Source organism: Sciurus carolinensis, chromosome 10, assembly GCF_902686445.1.
Source record: "Sciurus carolinensis chromosome 10, mSciCar1.2, whole genome shotgun sequence".
NCBI classification, from domain to species: Eukaryota; Metazoa; Chordata; class Mammalia; order Rodentia; family Sciuridae; genus Sciurus; species Sciurus carolinensis.
This window is the reverse complement of record NC_062222.1, coordinates 73,161,276-73,184,241: the sequence shown is the minus strand read 5'-3', so window position 1 is coordinate 73,184,241 and position 22,966 is coordinate 73,161,276. Positions and strand designations below refer to the sequence as shown.

General features: G+C 34.0%; 1 protein-coding gene across 1 annotated transcript in view; it reads right to left on the bottom strand.

The window, feature by feature from the left end:
* Window positions 1-7,087: 7,087 nt before the first annotated feature.
* Window positions 7,088-22,966, bottom strand: part of Lin54 (lin-54 DREAM MuvB core complex component) — a 75,984-nt gene continuing 60,105 nt past the window's right edge. The window contains 12 exon segments of the mRNA XM_053743450.1: window positions 7,088-8,891; window positions 11,815-12,016; window positions 13,407-13,431; window positions 16,065-16,087; window positions 16,090-16,201; window positions 16,362-16,379; window positions 16,381-16,465; window positions 17,242-17,313; window positions 18,090-18,141; window positions 18,144-18,180; window positions 19,495-19,692; window positions 19,855-19,928. Coding sequence (XP_053599425.1) covers window positions 8,690-8,891; window positions 11,815-12,016; window positions 13,407-13,431; window positions 16,065-16,087; window positions 16,090-16,201; window positions 16,362-16,379; window positions 16,381-16,465; window positions 17,242-17,313; window positions 18,090-18,141; window positions 18,144-18,180; window positions 19,495-19,692; window positions 19,855-19,928 — 1,100 coding nt within the window. The 3' untranslated portion in view covers window positions 7,088-8,689.

The following is a 22,966-nucleotide window of genomic DNA, read 5'->3' as shown; positions in this document are numbered from 1 at the left end:
ACCAAAATTATGTTTTCCCAAAAGTCATGCCTTTCCCTTATCTCCTGACTTACAAATTCAGTCAAGACCATGTGGAATTATTTCTGAAGATGCTTAGGCAGGTATTAGTAACTAGCTCTAGCCTTACCTGCATGGCATTCCAGAAAGCTTATCATAATTTAGAGACCAGATATAGATTTCAAGATGAAGTTTTTCTAAGTGAAGTAAGCATCTTTGACATTTCAGTTGCTCGAAGAAAAGACTTGGCCCTTTGGACAGTTCAGCATCAGTATGGTGTCAGCATTATAAAGTCGCTCTTTCACAAAGAAGATTTTTGCCAAGACTGGTCTAATGGTTCACTAAGTGAGGCATTACTAGACCTGTCAGATCATAGGCGAAGTCTTACCTGTTGTGCTGGTTATATTGCAAGTAGGTTATCAGCTATTTTAACTTGTGAAGACTGCATCAGTGCACTGTATGCATCGGATCTAAAAACCTTTAAAATTGGGTCACTGTTATGTGTTAAAAAGAAGAATGGTTTGCATTTTCCTTCAGAAAGTCTGTGTCAGGTAATAAATATTTGTGAACAAGTTCTAAGAACCCATTCAAGAATGGCAGTATTTGAACTAGTTCCTAAACACAGGGAATTGTATCTTCAGGAGAAAATATTACATGAGCTTTCTGGGCATACTTATCTTTTTGTAGATTTAAATGAGCATCTTTTTGATGGAGAAGTGTGTGCCATCAATCACTTTGTAAAACTACTGAAGGATATAATAATATGTTTCTTAAATATCAGAGCTAAAGATGTAGCTCAGTACCCTTTAAGACACCATTCAGAAAAAACTGAAATGAAAACTTTCTCAAAGAAACACTGGTCTTTACAGGATTACCAATGTTCAAGTTTTGCTAATACCAATAAATTCAGGCATTTGCTAAATAATGATGGATATCCATTCAAATGAGAGCCCTAAAAACATGTTACCTTTTTATTAAGAATATTTGGTCAACATTTTTTTAAAGTTCACTCTACCATATTTTATAAATTGACCATTCTGCACAGTGGACAACTTTGCAGTTCTGACTTAATGTCATAAACTTTGCTCATGTCTTAGAATGGTGTGCAGCATTTGAGTTTTCCAAACTATACAAAGTAGTAAGTCTGTAGGAACAGACCACCAACAGGTGCTATCTTTGAAGTTACTCCTATAAGACTGAGTAATTTAACTGACTCACTTTTACCTGTTTAAAGAGTAACAACTCGGAATCACCCAAACATTGGCTCCTTTACTAAATAACTACATTTCCATAAAGAACTTTGGTTTATACTTCTTAAGAATGTTGGCAAAATACTTTAAAATCTTTATATTTCATATTTAAATATGAAAGTTAAGTTGTGTTTTGAACATTAGGCTAAAGTAAAAAGCAGGTACCGCAAAGGTCCCCTTGTCCTGGGGTACTCTAAAATAGAAATGCTTTGTCAGACAGAAGGTAAGTATGTGAACCATGAGATTGTTCCTTGTGTTGTATCGAAGCAGAAGAGTGCAGTCTGGAAAGAATAAAATTGATGTGGTTTTCACTAGCCAAGCTCCTGGATTTTGAAATATTTCTTTTGAATAATATAATAAGGTGGATACTTGACTCCTGTCTGAAGAACCCAGTGCTCATCAGAAAATGGGAAGAAACCTTATTTCAACTTCTGTTCTTTCTGAGATGTACTTATGTTTGCAGGGAGGCTAAAATAATCAAACATATCCAGTATTGAATGAATTAATAGAATATTATAACACGTGATTAATAAATTAGAAAAAAATGGTCAACTTAGACAATGGATATGAAAAATTTTGTCTTAATTACATAATGGTATTTTCCCCCCAGAAATTTAGGAGTTTAAATTCAAAGGTAGAAAGCATTTTAAGAATAATTTTCTCCATTCTGTCATACTCACATTTGAAAAGATAAATAGAAAAGCATGCAGGTACATAATTTTCATTAATAGGAGCATGCTAATGGGTAAAAGAAGAAACAAGAGCGTATTATTCACCTGTGTTTATAAAACATGTTCTTGTCATTGAGTGTTCACAAAGTATAATTAATACTAATATGGAAATTTTAATTTGCAAAAGATTGCTAGGTGTGGTGGTGCAGTCCTTTAATCACAGCAACTTGGGAGGCTGAGGCAGGAGAATCACAAGTTTGAAGCCAGCCTCAGCAACTTAGTGAGATCCTGTCTCAACAAAAAATAAAAAGGGGTCAGAGATACCTCAGTCGTAAAGTGCCCCAGGGTTTGATCCCCAATAGTGCCCCCCCCCCAAAAAAAAGAAGAAGATTAATTACAAAGTAAGAGTTGAAATTCCCCTTAAAAACTCTATCTTGATGTATTTGTTTATTCTACCTCAAAGACTTATGTTTTCAAATAATCAGTGTTATTTTTTATACAAGACCTGCTAGAAGTTTCAGTTTGGGGTTTTTTTGTTTGGAAATCACAACCATTAATTTATTGCTTATATAAATCCAAGTTTTGTACCTGATCTTTATTTAAAGTAAGGTTCACATCTGTAGTATCTGTTACTCTTTGCTGTTACATTTGACTAATGTACTAATATATTCTGTATTTAAAGAAATTAGTGTTTCGTGTTATTCCTTTAAGTGCTGGATAAACTGGGCAAATGTTGAAGGTGAGAATATATCTGTTTCTACCTTTAGCTCATTTAATTGCTTTCACACACAATCTTTTATCAGTTTTATCTTAATATGCTTCACAGCAAAATATTCATTCATATTTGATTAGGGTATTATAATTTCTACTCTGCATCTTTTTTTCTTCAGAGAAAAATATTCTCTTTAAAAAAATTTATCCATCCCTACTTTCTAACAAATAGTACTGGGACAAGTGGATATCCATATGTAAAGAATTAACTCAAAATGAATCAGAGACTTAAATGTCAGAGGTAAAGCTATAAAACTTAGAAAAAAATAGAACTGAATTAGGTGTTTTTTAGCTAAAACACACACACATATAAGCAACAAAAGAAATTGGACTTCATCAAAATTAAAAACTTATGCTTCAAAGAGATACCATCAAAAATGTAAGACTACAAATTGAAAGGAAATTTTGCAAACTATCTCATGGATTTGAATCTAGAATATACAATTCCTATAACAATAACCAAATTTTTAAAAATGGGTAAAGAATATGAGTAGACATTACCACAGGAGATATTCAGATGGCCTCAAATGACTATATTTTTGGCATCATTAGCCATCCAAGAAATGCAAATCAAATCACAATAGAATGTCTCTTCACAACGAGGAGGGCTGTAATAAAGAAGACAGCAAGAACAGGCAAAAATGGGGAAATTGTGACCCTTATTTACTGTAAGTGGGAATGTAAAGTAGTACAGCTAGTTCTCATGCTTGGAAAAACAGCCTGGCAGCTCCTCAAAGGTTAAACAGGGTTGCCTATAACCCAGCAGTGTTCTTAGGCATGTAAGAAGAGAAATTAAAAATGTCTATGCAAAAAATTATACACAAACTTCATAATAGCCCAAAGAAAAAATCTGTAAATGTCTGATTAATGAGTAAATAAATAAAAATGTGCTATATCATACAATGGGTCATACCGGTAAGTATATGTTTGACCTTCTAATAAACTACCATAACTTCTTGCAAATGTACTGTTTTGCAGTCTGACTTGAAATGTACAAAAATTCCAATTGCTCTACTCCTCAGCACTTGATATTGTCAGGTTTTCATTTCTGTTTTAAATAGCTATTGTATGAGGTGCGTAGTGATCTTTCATTTACATTTTCCTAATGGCTAATGATGCTGGGTACATTTTTATCTTCCTTGCCATCCATTTATCTCCTTAGGTGAAATGTTTATTCAGTTCTTCTGCCCATATTTTGGAAAGTTGGTTGCTTTCTCATTGAGTGTTATATATTCTAGATATGGGTTCATTGCACTGTCAGATGTGTTTTGCAAATACTTTGCCCAGTTTGTGATTTTTTAAAATTTTCATATCTTTGAAGAGTAAATTTTCATGTCTAATATTTCAGATTTCTTTTAGTGATTATACTTTTATATCTAAGAAAATTTTTGCCTAAGCCGAGGTATTAGGATTTTCTTACAGATATTTAGTAGTTTAGGTTTTAAATTTAAGTCACAATTCATTTTCAGTTAACTTTGTGTATGAATTAAGGTTCATATTTTTTTTCTTTCCTGTGGTACTAGGGCCTCAAACATGCTAGGAAAGTGCTCTACCACTGAGCCACATCCCTAGCCCTTTTAAGTTTGAGACAGAATCTTGCCACATTGCTCAGTCTGGCCTCAACTTGTGATGATCTTGCCTTAGCCTCGTGAGCAGCTGTAATTATAGTTATTTGCCACCATGCTCAGGTAGGTCATATTTTGACATATAGATATCCTAACACTATTTATTTAAGGGACTGTCCCTATCCTTTCTCCATTGAATTACCTTTGTACTCTCAAATATTTATATTTATGTGGTTCTGTTTTTGTACTCTGTTGTTTTACTGGTTCATGGGTCTATCATTTCAATCAAACCACAGTCTTTTTACTCTAGCCTTATATGTCTTTTTTTTTTTTAAATTTGGTAGTTGTACACAGACACATACCTTTTATTTATTTTTATGTGGCACTGGGAATTGAACCCAGTGCGTCACACGTGCTAGGCAAATGTTCTATCATGGAGCTACAACTGCATCCCCCTTATATAAATCTTGAAATCTGGTGAAGTCCTCCATCTTTGTTCTGTTTTCAAAAAATGTTTTAGCTATTCTGGTTGTAGATTTTATAATCATTTGTCGATTTTTATAAAATCCCTGCAGGGATTTTAACCAGAGTTCTGTTCAATCTGTAGATCAATTTGGGCAGAACTGGCAAACTGAATCTTTCAATCCAAAAACATGGTATAGTGTATCTTTTTTTTATATATATCTTTGATTCTTATCAGTATTTTCTACTTTTCAACATACAAATCTTATACATTTTGGGGGAGGAGGATTTCATGCATTTTTGCTGCTGGTATAAATGGTAATTTTAAAATTTCAGTTTCTGAATGTTTATTGCTGCTATGTACAAGTACAGTTGTACATGCTGACCTTGCTAAACTCATTTGGTAGTCCTAGTAGCTTTCTTTAAATTCTTTGCCTTTTCTGCATAGGCAGTCATATTATCTACAAATATAGTCTTATTCATTTCTGATCTGTTGGCCGTTTTCCCCCCTTGCCTTTTGTACAGTGAACTCTACTACAGATTGAAAAGGAGTGCCTTGTTCCAAGTCTTAGAAACATTGTCTTTACCATGTATGATGTGAGCTTTGGGCTTTTTTTGTAAATGCTTTATCAGGTTTAGTCTCAATTTGTGAGTGTTGTTTTCAGGTTTTTGATCATAAATGGGCATTGAATTTTCTTCTTTTTGAGGGAAAATTTTTGAGATATAATTCATATGCTTCTAAAGCTATAATTGAGTTTTTCTATATGCACACTCATTTTTTACATTTGAAATGAGCATTTTTAAAAAATATAATGATTTCAGTGTATAACATTGTTTTTAAGTGTTGGATCAACTTTTTATTTCTGGGATAGAGTTAGTGCCACTTGGTCATGATATATTCTTTTTATATATTGACAGATTTCATTTGCCAATTTAAATTAGTTTCATTAAAGTCCCTGTGATCTTACAATAAACATTTCCTTGAATATCCTTTTTTAGTTGAAATTGTTTATTTTCATTTTTTGAAACTGATGTTTTAAAGGCTTTGACAAAATCTACCAGTGAGAAGAAAATATTTAATTTAAATATATATATAAAGTCACTTGGATTGGGCTAGGGTTATAGTTCAGTGGTAATGTGCTTGGTATCCTGTAAGGTTTTGTGGGGGATGGGATGGATATTGGATCATAAAAGGCTCCATGTGATCTACAATAAATGTGGATTAAAAGAAAATATTAAATTAAGTGGAAAAAAAAACTTAAAAATAATTTATAAAACAGAAAATAACCCCAATAGTAAAGACTTCAGGTGACTGATTTTAGTTGGCAATTCCAGAATTCCTACGTAAAAATACTTAAGGTATACAATGTAGCCAAAGGTAAGGCTAGAGGTCCTAGTTTGAATCTTCAATTACGTGACACATTCATTTTCTTATTGGTGTTTTAGAACCGTAAAAATAGAAAACTTTTCTAAAGGCATTTCTATTTACATTTTATATAAGGTTGAGAAAATATCAGTCATCAAATATGAAAAAATGGGGAAGCTAAAGCACTGCACACCTCCTCCCTCCCCCCATATGTCCTCCTTGCTTTAGTACTTGTAGCATTAAGATTCTGAGAGATGAGAGCTATGGGTTGCTTTTAGTTCTTCAGGGATAAAGAAACAAAAGTGGTCATCATCAGAACATCATACATTAAAAAGCAGAGTAGAAGGAGTTTCTGCCCTTAGAAGAAAGTGGGAAAGGGAGAAAGCACATTCTCATTTCAAAGCAATTTATGTTAATGGGGCAAAAATAATTTTTGCTTGTGTTTTCAGAAGTAATGTCAAATTTACTTGAAAGATAATTTAAAAGGTTTCTTGAAGTTAACTAGTGGTATTAAACTAAAGAAAGAATGCAAAACCTTTATTTTTTTACAGAATAGTATAAATGTTTATTTTCTGTATGATTTACTTTCCTATCCTGTTTTTACAATATAGAAAAGTGTATTGAATCGCTCTCGTAAATATAATTTAATCTTTCTACTTGGGATGTAAATAGAGCTAGAAAATATATACCCAACCCTCCCCAAATAGTTTTTTAAAATTGTTGAATTAATGGTGGCTATTAATCTGTCAGCAATTTTGATGCAAATGCCTCAATACAAAAAGTTGTTTAGTAAGTAATACACAGGAAGAAAAGGGCTTAATACTTTAGATGCTCTTGAAAATCAAAAACTAGTAGCATTTGATTGCACCTTCAAATTTTTACAAGCAAGACATTCTTAAGCACATGCCCTCATACATAATCTACAATTTGTAATCAAAATTTCACAAACATTTTTCTGCAACCCTGTATATAAATACACCTCACAATGGTGCAATTGAATTAACACAGAATATATACAAATGAACAAAGTTTAGGTTTAGACCAAAACTTATGCAATCTTTTGAAACATAACTTTGATTAGATATTATTTTTCCTCTTACACTAATTTACCATTTATACAAATTTTAATTAGACATACTAGATTGAGGTGCTAAGAATGTTTGCACTATCTACATTTAAGTTACTGCACTATAATTTTATAAATCCAAATTTCAAAAGAGGATACTTCAATGAGTAACGGAATCCTCTTCTGGATTACTTAATTTCTGTTGCCTATATCTTGCATGTTTCATATGAACATATATACACACTTAATACATACAACTATAGAGTCCTTATAGGAAATGTAATGATCATACACTAATAATTACTGAGGATTTAAAGTACCCTAACAAAATGCCTGAATTCCAACATGGTTTTTTCTTGTCATAAAATCAGGAGTCCTATAAAATAGGCTCTTAAATTCATAGTTTTTAAATTACTGAAAATGATTAGGTATTTTAGCAATTATATGAAAAACACACATACCTTCAGCTTACCAAATCACTGGCTAAAAATAATGGCATATTAAACGTCCCTTATAAAACCAAATCCCACTACAACTTTGAACGTTTTGTTAGGCAGCCCATGAGTACATCAAGGAAGAGTCATGTCTTGGTTGAAATTTTTTAGTTCAAAAGTCTACAAAGGGAACTGTATAGATGAAAATCTTTCCCTAATTTCATCTTTTTACAGCTTCTATATTCCTTATTTCTCCATCCAAGTCAAATTTTATACTTGATAGTTATAGGAGGATCTATTTTACACTACATAATGTTTACTTCTATTCACACACACCTCATTTTAACAATACCCAGTAATCACTTCAACAATTTATTTCATACACATACCACCTCCGGAAGACAATGGAGACATCCTAAGCATGTTAGCCAGTCCTCATTATAGAAAAACTGCCCATTCTCTGAAAATCACTTACTGTCCCTTAATATTTTTTTTTTGAAAATATAACTTTTTAATTTTAAAAGTGTACCTGGGGATTGCTTCCCTTCTGATTTTCCAAAGTGACAATAGCATATTCCAGAATTCACTCTAAAAAAGCTAATTTTTCTTAAAAAGATAGTGCTTTTCTAATACAAGATGTCATTCAAATATGTTCCATAATTTGTTTATGTAGACATTCTATCTGTGTTCATCTAGAACTAAAGAATGACTGAGCAATACCAATGCTTTGGCTTTTTCTACTGAACAAAGTCATACAACGCCATACATTATAAATTATATTATAGTAATTTATAAATGTTCTTTGCCAATAGAATCAGAAGGATAGAACATCTAATTCTTAAGAAACCCAAGAAAATTAAAAATCTATATAATACAATAAAGAAAAAATTTTAAAAAGAAAAATTCAATTTAGAAGGGGCATAGAATTAACTAAGATTTAAAATGTACTAATTTCCTCATTTAAAATTTCTTCTCTTTCAATATTATAATTTCAGGTCTCTTAAAACAAGGACTGAATTAAAATACAGTAATTGTTGAACTATCTTCCAGAAAGTCAAGCATCCTTAAAATTTCTGTACAGGTCCACTTGTCAGTCTTGTACAAGAGTTAGCAATTCATGGCACAAGGGTCACTTTTTGCTTTTCCTGCAGAGTTGATGACGCTCATCAAACATCGTCCAAATTCCTCAAGAATCATCCGCTCTGCTGCTGCCTTTGATTTTCCCTTCTTGTCTGCCTGCTCTGCCTGGGCGAGAAGGCAATTACATGTGGCTTCAGCTACTTCCTTAGTTACAAATGTAAATGGCAATCTGAAATGATTTTTGAGAGATAAAGAGAGAAATGATTATGGGGTTGAATTACAAAAGTAACATCCTTTTGTATTGACTCTTTGACAATTCCAGTTTCTACAACAAGCACAAAAAACATCCTAAAGTGCTTTAAAATGTTATTTGGGAAATACAACATTTAACATAAAATATGTGATTACTTTCACAAAACCTTGTTAAAGGTTTTGGTTAACTAAACCAAACCAAACCAAACCAACTATTTGGTTAACTAAAAGGTGTAATCATACATATCATGAATGTAAAAAGCTCACAAGTGCAGTCTTTATTTACTACTGTTTCTCCAGTGCCCAGAACAGTTCTTGATACACAGATATTTTATGAATATTTGCTGAATGAATGAATAATATTAGGAGTTAAAAGCACTATTTTTCAGACACACTAAAAATAAAGCACTTGGGGTTGGGGTTGTGGCTCAGTGGTAGAGCACTTGCCTAGCATGTATAAGGCACTGGGTTCGGTTCTCGGCACCACGTATAAAAATAAACAAAGGTCCATACTTTCAAAAAAAGTAAAGAAAGCACTTTACCATATTCCCTCCTATTATTTGTAAAAGGGAAAAAAAACAGAAAAAGCATACCAAAATTTCTGTATTGTTCCATCACAACAAAGGGAAAATTAAATACTGTCCTACACAGTTTTTTTCATAAAGACCAGAGCTACTGAGTATTCAATTAGACCAATCCATCCTAAGGCCTGCTATATTGTATCCAAGTCTCAGTGCCCGAGAGAGATTAAATCAGGCAACCTGATCTAACCCTAACTCAACAACCCAGTAGCAGTTACCACTAAGGGAATATTAAAAGCCTAAATAAGTCTGAAATTAATGTCCACTATGACAGGCTGATACATAATTTTACCAAATTTTTTTATTGTCAAAGAAGCACTTTAAATTTTAAAATCTTAATATCACAATGTTAATATTATGATAACATTATACAATTAGTAATATTACACAATGAAAGTGCTCACTAAAAAGTCTTTGGGAATTAAAAGGAAAGAAAAAAGAATCACAGGTTGGAAATACTTAGGCTTGTTAGCATGCTGACATAACTTAATAGTACTTTTGGTAACTATAAGTTTTTTGTTTTGTTTTGTTTTCTGGGGCTTTTTTTTTTTTTTTTTTGGTACCAGGGATTGAAACCCAGAGACACTTAACCACGAGCCATATCCCTAGCCCCCTTTTTATATTTTATATAGAGACAGGGTCTCACTGTTGTTTAGTGCCTTGCTAAGTTGCTGAGGCTGGCTTTGAACTTGTGATCCTCCTGACTCAGTCTTCTGAACCATTGGGATCACAGATATGTGCCTGGCAGTAGTTTGGATTATAATATGATAATTCTGTGTTTTCACTTCATATCATAAATATTTTTACAAGTGGAAAAACTAAATATTTTACTGTAGTAGTATCTTTAATCTCCACATGAAGATGGAGATAGATTTAAAGATTTACTAAAAAGACCAGGAAGGATCCATGTTGTAACCCTAACTACTAATTCCCACTTTATTTGTCAGGAACATTTGCAAATTATATTTCAGTTGTAAGAGAACTAAAGCAGATAACAAGGCCCTAAGCTACTCCAGTGAGACCCTGTCTCTAAATAAAATACAAAATAGACTGGGGATGTGGCTCAGTGGTTGAGTGCCCCTGAGTTCAATCCCTGGCACCAAAATAAAAAAAAAAAAAAAAAAAAAAAAAGGACTAAAAGCCGAACTACTTTGTACAAAGGAGCCTACCTTTTATAAGCATTAGATCTTATTTCAATTTAAGCATTTTAAATAAAAGCCCACTTGGAAAGCTTACTCCACTTAAGAATTTCTCAAATAAATTTTCTAATAAGCTTTTACATATAAATCCAAGTCTGAATTGCGAACTCTAGTGGCATTAGGCCCTGATAAATGCTGGGGATAGAAATACTTCATTTCTTACCACTACCTGGTAAGGTCTATTTTAAGGATAAGAAAAAAGGCTCAGAGAAATGTAGTGCTTTTCTAATTCATGAACTATTAAGTAATACAAATAGTATTTAAACTTAGGTTGAAAGGTTTTTTTTGTTTTGAACATTTTGGTGTGTGTGTATACCCACGTATATGTAGATGGATGGATGAATAGATAGATAGATGTGTGTATGTGTGTGTGTATACATACATACATACATATGTCAACCACCTTCCTTTTGTTTTGAAACAGGGTCTCTCTATATTGCCCAGGCTGGCCTTGAACTCCTGAACTAAAGTAGTCCTCCTGCTTAATAGTCCTCCCAAATAGCTGGGACTACAGGCCTGTGCCTCTGCACTCAGCTGCCTGACTTAAGGTCCAGTTCTTCTACTCCAGAGCTCAGCAGTGTAGTGAACGAGATAACAATAAAGGACTACGATATTACAGTGTGATGGGTGATCAAATGATGGGAAAAGTGCTCTGAGAACATGGAAAAGGTAAGAGAAAGAAAGAAAATGCAAAAATACAATTAAGTAGATTCTGAAACAGGCAAAAATGTTTGGTTTTCTCAGGAGATTCCAAAAATTACATGCTTATCTACCACTCAGCTACATCCCCAATCCTTTTTATTTTTCACTTTATATAGGATCTAAGTTGCTGAGGCTGGCCTCAAACTTTTGATCCTCCTGCCTTGGCCTCTCTAGTTGCTAGAATTACAGGCCTAAACCCCTTCACCTGGCTTACTGTACATTTAGAACTGTACAATATATTTGACAGTGGTTTTTCGGTTACCTTTAAATTACTTTAAAAGTAACTACAGATAGAAAGGAAATTTTAAAATCAGGTTTGCAATAACCAAAAGTATAAATTCAACTTTGCCTCTCCAAAGAGAAACAACTAAAACAAATATTTGAGAAACACTATAAAAAGAGATAAACATTGACTTACTTTCCTCCTCCACTATTCAAAGCCGGTGTGGGCCTAGTAAGCAAGTCTGAAATCTGAGAAGATAATTTAGTCTTCGCTGCTGTTTGCTGCTGCACCCTTACTTCAGCTGCATCTGCCAAATGCATCAATGTTTTTCTTTCTGGGCTTTCTTCAAAATTCTTACAGCCAATACATTTACATATTGAGGAACACATTATTTTGCCTAAAAAATTTATAAAAGTTTCCAAATCAAAACCAAAAAACATTACCATAAGTAGATTCCATAATCAAACAGCAAATAACAGCATTACCTAATCAACTGACATGAGATGAAGCATCTATTGCTGACAAAGACTAAATGGACTAAGTATGCAGGTGCTAGGTCAGGCAGTCTAAAGTCTGAGAACGGCCAAACAATGCTCATGTTCAAATCCTTTCATGTCCATTTCCCCCACTATGAATATAGACTTTCCTCCTGGCATGAACAGCCCTCGTTCTTCATAAGGACTATGAATGATACATTAAAATATTAAAAGGGTCATTCAGAATTCAACCACCTCAAACAAATCACCATTTGTTGTTTTTGTTTTTGCAGTCCTGGAGACTGAACCCCAGAGCTTTGTGCATGCATGTTCTACCACTAAGATAGATCTCAGTCCTTTTATTCTTATTTTGAGACAGGGGCTCGTCAAGTTGCCCAGGAATGGCCTTGAACTAACGTGTGATCCTCCTGCCTCAGCTTCCCAAGTAGCTGGGATTACAGGTGAGCACCATCACACCTGGCCATACAGGCTGTTTTTTATATCTCACTCACTGAACTCCCTTCCCTCTTCAGATTCCTAGATCTCTTCAAAAACCTATAAATTCATAATCTAGTATGAACAGCCATGTAAAAAATACAATATATTTATAAGAAAACATAGACCTATGTACATAACAACTAAGCACTACAAAATTCTCTTGTTTTTTAAATTTGTTTTACAAGATCATATACCTACTTTTGTGCATCTTGTTTTCCTTATACTCCAACAATTCATAAAATACTACCCTCCTAGTCATTTAGCATAGCTAGAATTCATTTTTATTGGCTGGTTATTAATCCCTGGTAAGATATGTCATGTTTTATTGAGTTTATATTCCCCTGTCATTGGATATTTGTTTCCAGTTCATGGGAACACAAATAATACATACAAAGATGGGGGTGGGTATAAAATTATCCTTTTATTTCTTGGAGCCAGATCTTTAAAATGGGGCTCACCAGACAAAGGACATATGTAAATTTTTTTTTTGTTGGGTAGGGGAACTATGGATTGAACTCAGGGGCACTCAACCACTGAGCCACATCCCCAGTCCTATTTTGTATTTTATTTAGAGACAGGGCCTCATTGAGTGCTAGCAGCCTCGATTTTGCTGAGGCTGGCTTTGAACTTACAATTCTCCTGCCTCAGCTTCCCATGCTGCTGGGATTACAGGAGTGCACAACCGCACCTGGTGGTATTTTAATTTTAAGAGATGTAACCAGATTTCTTTCTCAAGCAACAACACCTCTTCACATCTTATCAGCAATGAATAAATTAAGGTTTTCCTATATTCCCTCCAATTATGGATGTTACAACTCATATTTTTATATTTTCCAATCTGATTGGGGAAGACATAAAATGAAATCACATCATTCTTTACAATTCCCTGACTCCTAAGAAATCTGAGTATTTTTTTTAAGTTGCATTTTCTTCAGTGAACCTGTATCAATTTAAATAAATAAACCTGTTCTCTCTCTATAGCACCTAGCAAGGTAAACAGACCATATTTTAAGCACATTTACTCTGCTCCTTTATTACAATACACCAATAAATAAAGGAACAATGGATGTATGTTTGGCTTTATTGGATTAATCCCAATTAACAGGCTTATCTGGGAATCCAACTAAAGCAACACTTAATATGTGTCCAATGATGAAGAAAGAAAATCCCTGGCCTTGAGCAGAGGAGAATTATCAATGATGGTAACTTGGATTATGTTTTAAGAGCCATAAAATACTGATACTAAAAGGTGCTCAGGAGAGAAAAATGACAATGACATGGGCAGTAAACTCATCAATCAACTAGGCCTAAAGGCATGTGAAAGGAACATGTATGTGTTGTCCACATGGAAACCAAATGGGCCAATAAGCCAACTCAATTGAAGATTAATTTGTCAACATAACAAAAATTCAGACAAAATTCTGACAGCACAAGCTGCTACTCAACATCACTAATTCACAGTGAGTCAATTAGCCACTGTTATTCTTAGTGTTGTATATTTCAAGTTTTTCCATCTTTTGATAAATGACTATGGGAATGACAAATCAGTTAACATGTTAACATCTGTTTTGAGTCAGTTTCATTAGAACAGACAGCAGGGTTATTTCTTCTAATTCTTTTCAACCATTTCACTACCTTTTCTACTTCTCTTAATTCACAGATTTCTTAAGTTCAATTAAATAGTTCATGTATGTTCCAATTTCATTATGCCCAGCATGTACTGATCATTCAGTGTCAAATACATCAAAAAGATTTGCCCTTTTGACCCAGTTTTATAAAAATTTCCATCTTCACTCTTTCTGTGGACTTGGTTTGACAGTTTGCAAAAAAATAAAAACAAAAAAACCTGCCTACTTATTTTTATGTATTAGTGACAAATGTAGTATTATGTTTATAAACAAAGACCACCTATTTTATCAGGCATTCAAATAGAATAAAGGGTCAAATGTTCAATACTGGATGAAAACTGGCTTGTTTGGTTTTAAGATATTATTTGAGACTTTCAAAATTGATCTTGACTTTGTGCAATTTTTACTCATATTGACTTAGAACTAACAAGATGTCACTTCTACTATCTTGGTTTACTTCCTTTTTTTGGGGGGGGGGGGGTGGATTTACAGGGAATTGAACCCAGAGGCCACTAAACTATATCCTCAACCCCTTTTTGGTTTCAAACAGGGACTTGTTAAGCTTCCCAGACTGGCCTTTAACTTGTGATCCTCCTACCTCAGCCTCCCAAGTACCTGGAATATAGGCATGCACCACCACACTCAGCTTTGGTTTTCTCTTGGGAGAAATATTAGACCTTCTAAATAATAAGTTCAGGAAGAACTTATCACACAGAGAATGTAGTACACAAAATCTTTCACATGATACATTTTGTATGGAAGAGGGCATTTAATTGCAGAACATACCTTACCAAAGGTAAGTATAACCATTGGTAGTGGTACTTTTACCAAGCATAAGGCTAGGCTTTCTACCAAAATGTTAACCAAAAAAAAAAAAAAAAAAAAAAGGAAAAAAGCTTCCCTCTAAGAATGGCATTTGAAAGAATGAAAAAATAAAATAGGAAAGTCAACTATAGGAATAACTAATCCCACAGATTGTCAGTAAAGAGTTTCAATCACATCACTTTTGATGTGATTATGATAACCAAGGGTTAATCTCAGGCATGGCTAGATTGTCATGTTTAACTTTTTAAAATAATAAACTGTATATTATTTTGTCTAAAGCTAGAAGGGGAGGTTTTATATGGCATCTATCAAAGCCGAGTAGAAACTACATCCTCCAGAGATGATAGCTGAGTCATAAAAAAAAATAGTCACTTAACTACTAAGCAACATCCCTAGCCCTTTTTATTTTTTGTTTTGAAATAGGGTCTCTCTAAGTTGCTTAGGGCCTTGCTAAGTTGCTGAGGCTGGCTTTGAACTTGTGATTCTCCTGCCTCAGCCTCCCAAGCGCTGGGATTATAGGCCTGTGCCACCACACCTGGCCAAAATTCTTAATATAATTTAGTTTTCTACAGAGCTATGTTTTCCAAGAGGCACTACTGGCATTTTGGTCAAGATAATCCTTTATTTCAGGACTGCATTCTGGAAGATAGGTATTTTGTATCCACACATTTCCAAAAAGCCTGTGGAGAACAGTAGGTAGTACTGTTCCTCAGTTGAGAACCACTGCTCTAGCTTCCAAACCACTTTGATGTTATTATTTTTATTGAAAAAAATCAATATAATGGTGTTCTAATTTGCATACTTTCAGGTATAATGATCAAGAAGTTATGAACTAGTAAATCAGATGAGACCCCAATATGTGTTAAGTTCAAGGGTGTTCCTCAAACAAAGCCCTTGAACTAACTGCATATTTTTGAACTGTAATGGTAAGGTGATTTCCCAATATTTAAGTAAATTTTTAAATGTCCTGTCTAAATCTTTTCGAACAACAGATTATTTTTCCCAAAAAGCATCTCACCTCGTAGCATTCACAGTAGTTTTAAGACATCCTGATCGTTTGCAATTACATCCTTTGCTATGACGTCGATCTGATTCTCCCTCCTTTCCTTTTCCTATCTTGGGCTTGAAAGCTTCTGGATTTCTGTCAAGACATGCCTATCAAAACAGATCAAATAGCAATTAAAGTTATATCACATTAGATTAAATTTAAACATTACAAAGGAAATTAATATTTTTCTTTGTAAGACAATTGAGTTCTTTAAAAATGGGTAATACAGGAGATTTTTATCAGTTAAATGAAATAAAAAATAATCACCTTTATTGCTTTTTGCCTTTTCATTTTCATGTTCCAAATTGTTGTAACAATTAGTACAATTGCAGTTGTTGCAAAATTCGCCATTTGCAAAGCAGTCACAGTATCTGGAAGGTAAAAATCAATATAACATAAAAAGTCATTATTAGGTAAAACTGTAATTATCTGATTACATATGCATTTTGAGGGTAGAAAAGCCTTTTAAAAATGTACTCCGAGCCTCCTATTTACAGAATTAACCACACATCTAGATTTCAACCATAATTGAGGCTCAACATTTAAGCCCCCACTCCTAGAATTTTAGCTTAGAAACTTAGTCCAACTAAGAACAGCTCCCAACACAAGAGATGAGATTTTATGAGCCCAAAATAAGTTATTTCAAAATCCTGAAGGAAAAAAAAAAAAAAAAAGAAAATATTTGCTACATTAAATTAGTGGAACTCACTCAGCTATAGCAGTGCTTTTCTGGCTTCAAAGTCCCTCTAGAAGACCAATGCTTTTCACTGAATTGTTTCATGTCAAATCTTTTGGTTTAATACTAATAAATTAATCATCCAGCAATTTTTAAAAACTCAGATTTTAAAAATTATAAATCAGGAGATCAAATACAAAGGTCATAAATACCATCAAACTTATTAATAAGGATATAAACTGTGTCTGCCTTATGTTGCTGTGTTCCTAGCCCCAATGACTTGTGTATGGCAAAGACTCTAAAATTATTTCCTTCTCAATGAAAGAATATCTTATGCTGCTGTATGTGCTCACTCACTTTTGTGTTTACTTTCTTATATGTAATTGCCTGTTAATAATTTTTAATTATCTCCATTATTTTTTAGAGCATTTCTAGTTTTATCAAGTAAGCAAACAATAGTAAAACACTTACAATTTCAAACACAGCGATTTTGTGCAATTACAGGGCTTTCTGGGCCGACTGGCGGATTCTGATGGAATTATGCTATACAGACACAAAAAAGGTACACATTTTGAACAATTAAAGATAACTATGTAAATTAAAAAATTATCCAATCTATAAATCATCCTAACATAAAGCTTTAAAACAGATATATCCATCTCTATTAAGTTTTCTATGTTATTTCTTTTTTAAAGTTATCAGTAGTTAAAGAACACTCCACAATACTTTTTCTTCTGAAAGAACAGAAGTGGAAAACAGTGCATGTAGCTCAGTGGTACAGCACCTGCCTAGCATGTATAAGGCACTTAGATTCAATCCCCAATAGCACAAAAAGGAAAACCAAAACCAAAACCAAAAAAGGTTGAAAACAGTTCAGAACCCTTGGAACTCAATTATAAAAGATAGTGAGGAGAAAGGGGTGTGTGGAAGAGGAATGGGGTGGTGGATATGGACTGGTTCCCTGTAATTAACTAAATTCGGCTTCTAAACTGATTGCAAAAGTAGTAATTAACAGATTACCAAACAAAAAGTAACAAAAACCAAGAACCTAATGTAATTTTTTATATAGTTAACATCATTTTAAGTCATTTAGAACAAGAAAATAATAAATGTGGTAAAATTGATGAATCTGAATAAGGGCATTTGTGAGTTCTTGACTATTTCTATAACTTGTCTATTTTAAGTATTTCAAAATAGAAAGTACTTTAGAAGAAAGTACTGACATGGTTTTAAGAGGAAAATCATATGGGATGTATTTTGGGTAAATAATGTTGCATTTAAGCTGATCCAAACAACTTACATATTTTCAAAATACTCACCCATTGAATGGCAGCCTTGCCTGGGTCTGAATACCAGATGTTCCAGTAAATTAGAATTGCTTGCTATAGACACATATGAAGACTGCTGTAGCTGCATGTAAAGAAAGGTAAGTTTAGATCATATTTGCAAAAATGAACAATGCTCTCAGACACAGTGATCAGTAAGAAGCATAATTCATCTACCAAAATAGGAAAAACATAATGGAGAATTTCATATAAATATCTACCTCATGGAGCACTTTTAAAGACCCAAACCAATACTGGGAGCAAAAATAACATGAATGTTTTCAGTACTAAGTGCTACAGATAAAAACTATTTTATGTCAGAATTACGAAAATTCTAGATGAATAAGTTGAAAGTAATAAAATAACATTCAGTGTCTAGAAAAATGCAATGTGCCTATTATAAATAAAATGGATACTATGCTGATCATTTATCACATTATAAATCACAGAGAATGAGAAGTTACATGCATAATTGAGTTTCTATTTTATACTGATTTCTTTTTTCTTGTTTTGTGGTACTGGGGATAAAACCCAGGGCATCATACATGCTGGGCAAGTGTTTTACCACTAAGCTACATCCCCCAGTCCCTTTCTATTTTTGAGATGCACTCACAAAGTTGCCCAGGCTGTCCCCAAACTTGCAACTCTCCTGCCTCAATCTCCAAAGTAAGAGTAGCTGGGAATACAGGTGTGCACCACTACACTCAGCCCTCTGTTCTATACTGACTTCTAAATATAAGAAATGTTAATAATAAAAATTTTTAACTTTTTTTTTTTAATCAGTGGTCACATAACCTATTCCAAAATACATTTCATTAAAGTACACTTGTGGTTTCTATTTCCTCTCTTATAATCAGAGTTGATTCCAAAGTTTAGAACATGGTGCTAGTTCACTTGATTATCTGCTACACAGAAACAGCACTTCCAACCAAGTTAGCCAATAGGATAAATAATTCATGGGTTTCCATCCTAAAAATGCCCAGATGATAGTGGACAGACCACTAAAGATATGTCACCTGAAATGTATCTTGTAGTTTATTTTCCAAGCACAAGTCAGTGTCATCATATTTGTGTGTGAAAAGAGTTTAATTATATGTGGTCTTTTCTAAATTCATTTGGACTCAGCTGACTCTCAATTCAACTTTTCTCTCCAGTCTTGCACTCTCACCAGGCCTCTTGCAAATCTAAATTGTCTGATTTTTAAAATCTGACTTGCGTGTATATTTCTAAATGCTGAAAATACATCGTAAAAAAATCTCAGATGTTTTAACATTTTGAGATTTTAGAAAAAGTCACTTTAACACTGAGATGTTTTCAAGAAGTTTCAGAATGATAGTGGTAGGCATCTTAGACCCAGTTATCATTTTTAAAACACAATGACTTCATTTTTTCCACATACCTGAGTAACGTACTGAGCTGGAAGCACTGCATAACCCACATTCCCTGTTCCTGGAGCTGGTGCCAGGACAGTACCTGGTGGCAGGTTAGTGAGGTTGGGCTGAATCTGTGGCAGTGGGGTGGCAGGCATGATAAGCCGTTGCTGTGGCTGACTAGTAGTTACTATTTGTGAAGTTGGATTGATGGGTTTTGGGACAACCTAAAAAAAGGACATTTTATAATCAGTTTATCACAAAATTTATCACAAAAATAAATTTTACAGCTTATCAATTCAGTATCAATCTCTTTTATCTAAATCTCAACTCTGAATTAAAAAATAAATTATCATTTGGGAAAAACCAAGATAAGAAGTGATACTCACTTGTTTGACAGCCTGAGCTTGGACAAATGGAACTGACATCCGCACTGGGGTTGTATTAACAACCACTGGCTTTGCTTTTTAAAAGAAGAAGGAAAACATGAACAATTTATTTACAGAAAACAACACTCAAAACTCTTGAGAATATTTAGCATTCCCAAGTTATTGTCATGAAAAATTCAATTTGCTTCCTATTTTGAGTAATCAGGATAGTTCCCTTTCAAAATTACCCCATCTATCAGAGAAATTTTATTTAAGGTGACAACAGGCTATCCACCCATTTGTAGACATTCTATTGAAAATATTTCAATCTGTATTCAGAAGACTTAAACAGTCAGTATTAAATCCAGTCAAATGAAACACTGCATAAATAAAAGAACTGCCATTCATGAGCATGGGTAACAAAACTGCTCTACTCTCCTATTCCTAATTGCTGTTTCTATTCAACCAGAGAAAATATCATTCTAGTAGAATTTTATATTTACAGAATAGATACTAAAAGGCAGCGTGGCCTGATTGTTAAAAATGTGGGTTCTAAAATTGTAAGAACCAGGTTCTGCTACTTTCACTACTCCAATTCTCTTTGCCTATAACCTTATCTGAAATACAATAGTATCTACGTTAAAGGGTAAAGGATGAAATATGTCAATTTATGAAAACTGATTAGAATAGTGCTTAACAAATAAGTATTCAATAAATGTTGTCATTGTTGTTATTATTTTAACCATTATTATTATACAAATGGCACCAACACCAGTGTTCCACAGAAACTAAAGTATAAGACACCTGCCCTCAAGGATCTTACATTTTAGTAGAATAGATAAGGCAAATACTCAAATAAAATAAATACTATTAAAGAAGATAAACTGCTGTGGATTTCAAAGGAGAGAGAATACACATCTTACTGGCAGAGAATGGGAATACGGTAAGGGCACACAGAGGATATAATACTGAGATTGGCACTGATCAACAGGCAAGTGGCAAAAAGAGCACAGGCTTTTCATGCAGGCTCCAAAAAGGAGTAGTAGAGGTTTGGTCCTGGGAAGCTGCAAAGCATAGTCACATTTTGGTGAACAGACCAGTGTGGCTAGACACTAGGGATAAAGTAAACAAACACATGGAAAATGGAGACATTTCTGGGGGGACCTTGGATGTTAAGGTAGAGGTTTGTATTTTTAATTCAATAGGCAATAAGAAGTTTCTGGACATTCTGAAGTACAAAAAAATTACTCAAAAAAGGAAATTGTATTTGGCAGCAGTGTGTAAAACAACCAAGTTGCAAGAAACAAGACCAGGCAGAAGAGTACAAAAATAGAGGGTCTGGAGTGACGGACCTGGGATTGAAAAGGGAAGCACAGTTGCAGGGGACCTGGTGGAAGTGAAAGAAACATGACTAACCAACCACTGCATGGTAGGAATTGAAGGCAGAGGGGAAGAAAAAGTAAGTCATTGTAGAGTTAAAAAAAAAAAAAAAAAGGAAAAAATCCTAAAAACTCAAGGATGAGCGGATTTGAAGGGAAAGCAAAACCTGACATGGAGAAATATGTGATGACATTGAGGGGAAAGGGAGGCAGGAGATCAGTTTTTAAAACTGCCAACTGCCATTTTAACAGTCTAAAGGAGGGATTTAAGAAGACAGAAAGGATATTTCTTTGGGTTTAATATATGTAAAAGTAAGGTCTGGAGTCTGGTCTGAAAAACAGAAGGTGAAATAGTGGGATCTAAACTGCTGTGAACAATAACTTAAAAAAATAGATTTCTTTGGATAAAAAGACTATCATGATAGTAAGAGATTTTCTTACTTTGGAAGGAGACTGGAAGGCTAAAGACAAAGTCAAAAGAGTCCTGGAAGAGAACTTTAAAGAAATCTGATCTGAGAGAGCAGGATACTGCAGCAAGGAGGCAAACCAGGGAAATGTGGGGAGAGTGGGAGATCTCCAGGTCTGATTAGTGGCAGTGGCTGCATAGCTTTGAATATACTAAAAATGAGTAAATTGTATACTTTAAAAGGGGTGAATTTTAAGGTTTAGATGAAAACTGCACCTCAATAGAGTTGTTATACAAAGAGTTATGACTATGGCAAAAAGGAGCAGTGACATCTGATATGTAATTTAAAGATGTTTCTGTTCTGGTTTGATTCTTCTCAGTTTACTGAAGCATTAGTAAAGTTATAATAACCATTATATACAGATGGTTCTCAGAATACTAAAAGGAACTAAAAGATGATTCTGAATGTCTGCTTGGGACACAAAGAGTAGAGGCCTTCTACCACGTGCTACTTGGAGATGATGGTCACTGTTCTGTGAACACACAGAGCAGTGATTCTGAAGTGACAGCAACCACTGGCAGAATGTGAGAACTTCCTGATAGTCGTGAGAAATAATGCAGAAGGGGTTTGACTTAACTGATCACATCAAATATGGAACTGTCCCTGCCTCCTCCCCATACACATTCATGAATATACATATACACACATGAGTAGGCACACACACCCCTAGAAAACTTAAATACTTGAGATCATATATGCTGGTATCTGCACACTGAGTCTTAACTGAAACCTGGGGAATAAGGACAATTATATAACTGAAGTGGCTAGAAAACAGAAAACACTATAAAACACCTAGGGAAGGGGATATTATATAATTAAGTCAACAGTTCATGTTTCTCCTCCTTACCTTGGTGTACATTACTAATTACTACTGTACATTTCATAAAAGCTGACATAATGTTTTGTTTGTTGCTCCTAAACAGGAACTCTAAACAATCCTTAAGAGTAGCTTTCTTCCAAACTTCAGATACCATGCCAGTAAGTGTTTGAGGCTTTTTAATTTCTTAAGTTGATTTCCTCTCTAAGAGGGCAGATTTCATTCTGAAGTGGGTTAACCAAGTACTCTCCTGGTCCTTCTACACTGCCTGCCAGCAAGTCAGCAATTAACACAAAGACACAGAACCCTTGAACACTGGTTTTTATAAAACTCTGGAGGTGAGGAGAGTGTACAAGATGGATTTGATTCCTTTTGGCATTTAAGTAAATCCTTTATAGGAAATTAGACCCTTAGAAAGACACAATATATCTGTGGAACTAGAGCAACTATTTAGTGAATCTCTAATCATT